Source organism: Cyprinodon tularosa, unplaced genomic scaffold (genome assembly GCF_016077235.1).
Source record: "Cyprinodon tularosa strain WSP-4 unplaced genomic scaffold, ASM1607723v1 ctg112, whole genome shotgun sequence".
NCBI classification, from domain to species: domain Eukaryota; kingdom Metazoa; phylum Chordata; class Actinopteri; order Cyprinodontiformes; family Cyprinodontidae; genus Cyprinodon; species Cyprinodon tularosa.
This window is the reverse complement of record NW_024037916.1, coordinates 2167109-2173974: the sequence shown is the minus strand read 5'-3', so window position 1 is coordinate 2173974 and position 6866 is coordinate 2167109. Positions and strand designations below refer to the sequence as shown.

Genomic DNA, 6866 nt, shown 5'->3' with positions numbered 1-6866 from the left:
AAAAAATGATATATAAAAACTTTTTTGCAAGATATTTTTTTTGTCGTGTTTGCTTAGTAATTTCTTTCATACATTCGGGTACCAAGTCAACCTTGATTTCAATGAAAAAAACATTTGTAATGTCTGTTATGGTTTTTTCACATATAATACTCACCCATTCAAATTCAAATGAGTCAATGAATGGCAGGACTCATGCTGCTTTCAGTCAAATAACATCAAAGCTATAACATACAGCAAATTATAATGGGATTGTTAAACATGTGTTTAAATGTTTTCAGCATTTAAGCTCAATTCTAAAGACAATTTAGGATTTTTTTTTTTATCTGCTATTTCATACAACTGTAACTGCTCCTATTTAAAATGCTCTTAAGGTTGTCTGGTTTTATTTTTACTGGCTAAGATTATCTCTGTGTACACATTTTCTGCATTGTATGTAATTTAATTCAGTATTTAATACCTCATTTACTGAACCTCTTCTGTCTTTTCTTTGTCTCCACAGGGGGGCGACTCCTTTTCCTAGTAATGTGGCTGAACCTATTGCCTCAAACTGACAGCTGCCCTGCCAAGTGTGTGTGCTACAGTGAGCCCAGGCCCACTGTTGCTTGCCAACAACAAGGACTGTTTTCCATTCCTTCAGAGATTCCTGTACGGAGCCAACGGATATTCCTCCAGAGTAACAAGCTGACTGTGGTGAGGTCCACTAGCTTCAGTTCTTGCCACAATCTTACTGTTCTCTGGCTCTACTCAAATAACATAAGCTACATTGAGGCTGGAGCCTTTTTTGGTTTGGAAAAATTGGAGGAACTGGACATTGGCGATAACAGCAACCTCCGCACCATTAGCCCAACAGCCTTTAGGGGTTTAACTAAGCTGCACACCCTTCACCTGCACAGGTGTGGCCTGTCAGAGCTCCCTGTTGGGGTTTTCCGAGGAATGTTCTCTCTCCAGTACCTTTATCTGCAGGACAATAACATTCCCACACTGCATGATGACACCTTTGTGGACCTTGCCAACCTCACCTATCTCTACCTGCACAACAACAAGATTAAGATAGTAACTGACAACATGTTTCGTGGCCTAATAAATTTAGACCGGCTTCTACTGCATCAAAACAGGGTAATTTTTGTCCAACCCAGTGCTTTTAGTGATCTCGGTAAATTAAAATCCCTGTTTCTGTTCTTCAACAACCTTACTGTCTTGACTGGGGAGACAATGGACCCCCTGATTTCTCTCCAGTATTTGCGCTTAAACGGTAATCAGTGGATTTGTGACTGCCGGGCAAGGACCTTATGGGACTGGTTCAAACGTTTCAAAGGTTCCAGCTCAGAATTGGAGTGTCATGTCCCAGAGTTCCTGGCAGGAAAAGACTTGAAACAACTGAAAAGTGAAGAATTGGAGGGATGCATTGAAACAACACATATCCAGACAAGTCTTTTCAATTCCAAGGCACAGGCTGGAAAATTTTCTTCAACTGAAAGTCCTCTAGGTGACACCATTCCCAGGTGTTGTCTTGGAGATAATGACAAGTCCTCCATCCTGTCAGGAAAGAGTCGACAGATCACTAATAATGGTCTGAAGGGAAAGGAGAACATGTCCAAGACCAATTACAAGCTCCAAGAAAGAACAAAAAATGAGACCCAGAATAAGCAGAATGATGGGCCACTCGGAACGTTATCTAACAACCTGGACAAGACATTGGAAAATCTAAACCCAGAGTTCATAGAGAATCCGGAATCATCTACAGCGTCAAACAAAAAGAAAAAGAAGTGTTCCAAAAAACCCAAATTGGATGCCCACTGCAGTAAAAGCCAGAGCTCTACTTTGCAAGTGCTGCACTTTCTTATAATTCCCATGATTTGGATATCTTTAGCCATGTCTTAGGACTCCTGACAACACTCTGCACAAAGGACTAAAGAATGTTTATGCTAATGACAATGATACAGAAGATCCAGTGACACCTACAACAGGCAGTGACTGAAAAACAGGGAGTCATGTTGACCCAACATCGCTGGAGACAAACAATAAGGAAAACAGTACAATAAAAGAAATGGATGCCTTTACAGAACAATACAGATCCAATGTAAATATTGATTTGGTGCCCAAAATTGTTTGTTCTCTATGTACTCAACTGTACTGTGTCTAAGCTACACCTGGGAGAATTCTCCCATTTTCCCCGTTGAAAGCGTTTATTTAGACAGATCGTGTAAGAACAAAACAAAGGACTAAATCATAGGTGATTAAAAAAACGTCATGCAACAAATCAGAGACACAATGAATACCAAGAATGTTTGGTCTGTTTAAAAAAGAAAAATAATTCCCCTCTCATTATTTATTCAAAATCATACATTTGTTGCAATGTTTTTTTTATGTTTATTCAAACAAATGTTTTGCCTCCCCTGGATTTTAGTTCTATATTTTCATGAAAGAAAGGAAATATGGGGAGCATTTGTGAAATGAATGCCATGCTTTTATTCATTGGAGATTGCAATGGAATCATAGATATGCATTTATTTTACTTGTGTACAAGTATGAATATATTATGAATAAAAGTTCTTATTTCATAAATGTTGCATATTTTGTGTGGTATTTTCTGAAGTTATAAAACAATTAGCTGTTACTTTTGTTTAACTGGAGAATCTCTCTTATAGGTTTATAACTGCATCAAAAAGATGTCTATAGTAAAAAAAAAAAAATAATGACGGTGTAAGAAAAAAAATCAGTGCCTTCCATTTTAATGTTCTAATACAGCTGGGTTTTTCCCCCATCAAACAAAAAGTTTTTAACTTTTATTATGATACTTATGTAAAAGAAAGGTTTCTGGTCTGGTATGTCTTTCTTATATATTGAGAGTGGAGGAGACACTAGTTACTCCATTTTATCATGTTTGAAGCAAATCATCAAAGCTAAGAAGAAGGACTGCAATATGTTCTATGTTTTCTTTCTTAACTCAATTGACTTATTTGAAATTAGAACGACTTCTAGGATATTTTTAATTCATATCAATCCCAGAAACAATTCACCTTCAAAAAATAAATATATTTATTCACACTTTCCTCAGCTTACTAAGTTTTGGCCACTACTGATAACTGATACATACACCTCAGCTTGAAGTGTGGCAGTATTGTTACAAAAACACTTCTAGCACTTCAGGCAGTTTGCAAAAATCCTAGACTAAATTTTTCTCTCATTCTGGTGATGCTAGCATAACAAATCACAGACAGTGTATCAGCAGGTATCTAGTCTTGGCTGCTGGTCATTTTTAAACTCTCACAATGTTGTTACCTCTGAATTTGAATTATTTTATATCAAAATATTTTTTGGGGAAATGTATATGCTTTAGTTTAGGACAATTTGTGCTGGTTATGCATCAGTTCATTTCCATCAGGAGGAAATGTTATAAATGCTTTAACAAAGAATTATCTACTGTGATATTCTGTGTTACACTGATATTTTGCAGTAAAAAAAAAATAATATGATAGAGATAACCTAAGAGTTATCGTGGTGTGATTGGGTGTCCTGTCAAGAATCTGTAAAATTTCACAAGGAACACCCAGCAAACCAGGGATAAGAAATGAGAGAAAAATTAAGATTTAGTATACAAATTTTTTCAGAAAAGTTACATAAAGGTATATGAAAAAAATGTTACAGTATGCCCTTTTTTGTAATACATTATAAAACTACTTATAAGAATAAAATAATGTACAAATGGTTTATGTACACTCTATGTAAATAATTATTTGTAGCACAAGACAAAGTGCAAAGATCAAATTAGAGGTAAAGATTTGAGAAGCAGGCATTTTACTCAGTCTTGGTAGTGGGCTTTATTTAGGGCGATAAGAATGGCTTTATAAATGAACAAATTAGAATCTCAACTTTTTTGTCTTTTTTTAGATTTTTGTTTTAATCTTGATTTCATACTGGTCAAATAATCAGTGAAATACTTAGAATTTCAGTTTAATTAGTTCTAGTCAGTTATCTCTCTCTTTAAGATATTTTGAAACATCAGTGGTTATAATACGTATAATTCAACAAGCACATGAAGATATGATGCACAATAAAAGAAAATTGATAAGATTCAGAATATGATTACAGATTTATATATTACATATACAGATGCACTGTAGCTCTATATGTCTGTATGAAAATCAAAGAAATATACAAATAATGCATATCACTTCAAGACAATGACTTTAAGGAAAAATAGGCTCTCTAGGTGTTGCATTAAAAAAATATTATATATTCTTTAGACATGAAATGTAGCATGAAATATTAGAATAAAATAATGCATTATATTAAACATCCCTACTGAGACAGGTAGTCTGAAAAAAAAAAAAAAATCCATGCCGGGATTTTCATAGACTAAAATAATGTAGAATTAAGATGTGCTAGAACCTGTGAATATCTTGTCAACAGCATTGTTTAACTTGCTGAATGACAATTCTTTAGACCAGAGGGCCCTCACAAAGCCTTGTGGGGAAATTAGTAAGAAATATTAAGATGGCTTCCACAGCAGCTCTCTCCTTGTTTTACCTTTACATGGCTTTGCAAGCTCAAAAAATGAGTCATTGAGCATGCCTTGACAACAAACTTGACAGGATGCACAACTGTGAAGCCATCTACAAGAAGGGACAGAGCAGATTGTACTTCCTAAGGAAGCTTAGATTTAGATTTTTTCACAAAAAATTATCCTTAAAGTGAAAAAAATATATAGGCCTTCCGTAGACAACAGTGAGCATCCTCTTCAAAAGATTTTTGAACATCAACATTATCTTCAGAAAGAGACTTATCCAGATCCGGTGCAAGACAGACAGAAGATGAAAGAAGAAGAGCCTCCCTGCCTACAGCTACACCTACAACACCTGGATTTAAAAACAATTACCTATAATTTACTGACACATTAAATTTCCCTTTGGGATTATTAAAGTATTCTAGAACTTAATTGCATTGAATTAAAGTTAAATTCATGCTTTTTAAAATACAGTCAACATGATCTTGTGTCCTGCAGATGTGTCTCTGCTTCAACATCCCTGAATAAAATACTCAGAGTATTAACATAACACTGGAGAAGTTGAATCTATGCCGAGGAGGTAATTCACCAATTTGATTCAGGTGTGGAAGGAGAGAAACATCTTAAATTAGCAGGACACTGGAGCATAATGGACAAAATTTAGGAGGCCTGGTTTAATGTCTTCTCATATTTTTGTTTAATTCCCTTGTTATTCAGTTTTATTCTTTAATTCACACTGCGATTTCAAGAGAGTTTATAAAGTGTCAAACAAAAGTAGCTCTCTGGATAAATATATAAAATTGTCTCTTCTTCTAAACATAGAATTGGATCAGTGAAAGAATGTAACAGGAATTGTAAAGGCATCGGTGCAACATTGCTAGGGTTAATCGCACAACCTTATATTGAGGGATCAGTCTGACCTTTAATGGATGTCTTCCCACCTCTTAGGCACCTTTACTATCTTTAAAAGATAATACTAAATAAAGGCCACTAGTGCCTTTTTAAAAAAAAAAAGAAGGAGAAGTATTTGGAAAGCGATTAGTTCCTTTTTTTTTTTTTATTTAGAAGAGATAAGTTGATCAGGAAAAATGTGACGTTTAAATGGGATACCACATTTTGTAGAGTGACCAGAGTTTTTTCTGGTTGTTAATAAAGAGGTGCTCCATGCTGCCTTTGCTTCACCTGTTTTATTGCCAGTGACTTTTACATATCTCTTTTGATTTTACAAAAATGTTAAGAAATCTAATCTGATTTATAAGCTGTAGCTTCTATTAAAGTAAAAAAAATTTTCTCCCCTCACGTGCTGCTGACATACTGAACTGTTGGCCACACCCATTTAGTGAACAACAGTCTCTGGTGAAGAAGTAACAACAACTAGATAGTTGCAATTTGGGCTGAGTGAGGTGGAGCTGAATAAAGTCGAATTGGTGGAAAAGTGGCAATAAAACTCCAAACCATTAACACCAAAAACAAACTCTGGGAAGTGCTTTTATTGCCTTGAAATTTGCCTGGTGAGCGAAAGGAATTTGCAAGGAAGGCAAATGTGCCTAGGGGGTGAAAGGCTCCTATAAAATTGATTGTGCTGGTTATTGATTTTCACATTGGTATACATCGATATCTCTGAGCAAATTGCAGTGCTTTTTATACTTTTGAAAACTGAACAAAACAGCCAGCATCGACGTCCCTGGATTCACGAAATTCTCCAGAGACGGAATAAGTATGGACATCACCATCTCCTCCAGGAACTACGTCTGAATAAATGTTGTTTGCAGTGGTACTTCTGCCTATCTATGACCCACTTCGGGGCCCTGCTGTCCCACTCTGGGGGACGAATCACTTGGACAACAGAGGGTAAGGTGACATGGCATTCTGGGGCTCAAAAAGAGGCAGCGAGAAATCACAAGTACACCAGCGGGGAAAAAAACAGAACTGGGACCAGACTGCTAGCAGTATCGCCATCTGGAACTATTGAAGCACAGCAGGAGATTGGAGGATTCCCCCAAGGAATCAGCACAATAGAGCGCTGAGAGGAGGCCGAGTGGGAAACCCGCTAGGGGCAACAGCACCAGCATGGGGAGGCTACAGCTGGCTTCAGGTTAGCTATAGAAGCTTCTTCTTCTTGCAAGGTTTTATGGCGGTTGGCAAACTTGTTAAAGTGCTTACTGCTACCAACTGATAAGGCATTAAACAAGGAAACAGGAAAAAAGTATCACACCTCCCAAAATATAAAAAGTAAATAAATGAAATATATAAATAAATCAAAAATAAAATTATAATTTTCTGAACTATTTAACCCGAAATAATAAATAACAAACACTTAATCAAATTCGTCATCATGGTTTCTAATTTATCTTTAAAT

At 36.0% G+C, this 6866-nt stretch overlaps 1 protein-coding gene across 1 annotated transcript; it reads left to right on the top strand.

Annotated features, from left to right (window-relative positions):
• Positions 1 to 503: 503 nt before the first annotated feature.
• rtn4r (reticulon 4 receptor) lies at positions 504 to 2565 on the top strand. Its single transcript, XM_038300489.1, has one exon. The coding sequence runs from the start codon at positions 523 to 525 to the stop codon at positions 1879 to 1881; it is 1359 nt and encodes a 452-aa protein (XP_038156417.1). The 5' UTR covers positions 504 to 522; the 3' UTR covers positions 1882 to 2565.
• Positions 2566 to 6866: the final 4301 nt, after the last annotated feature.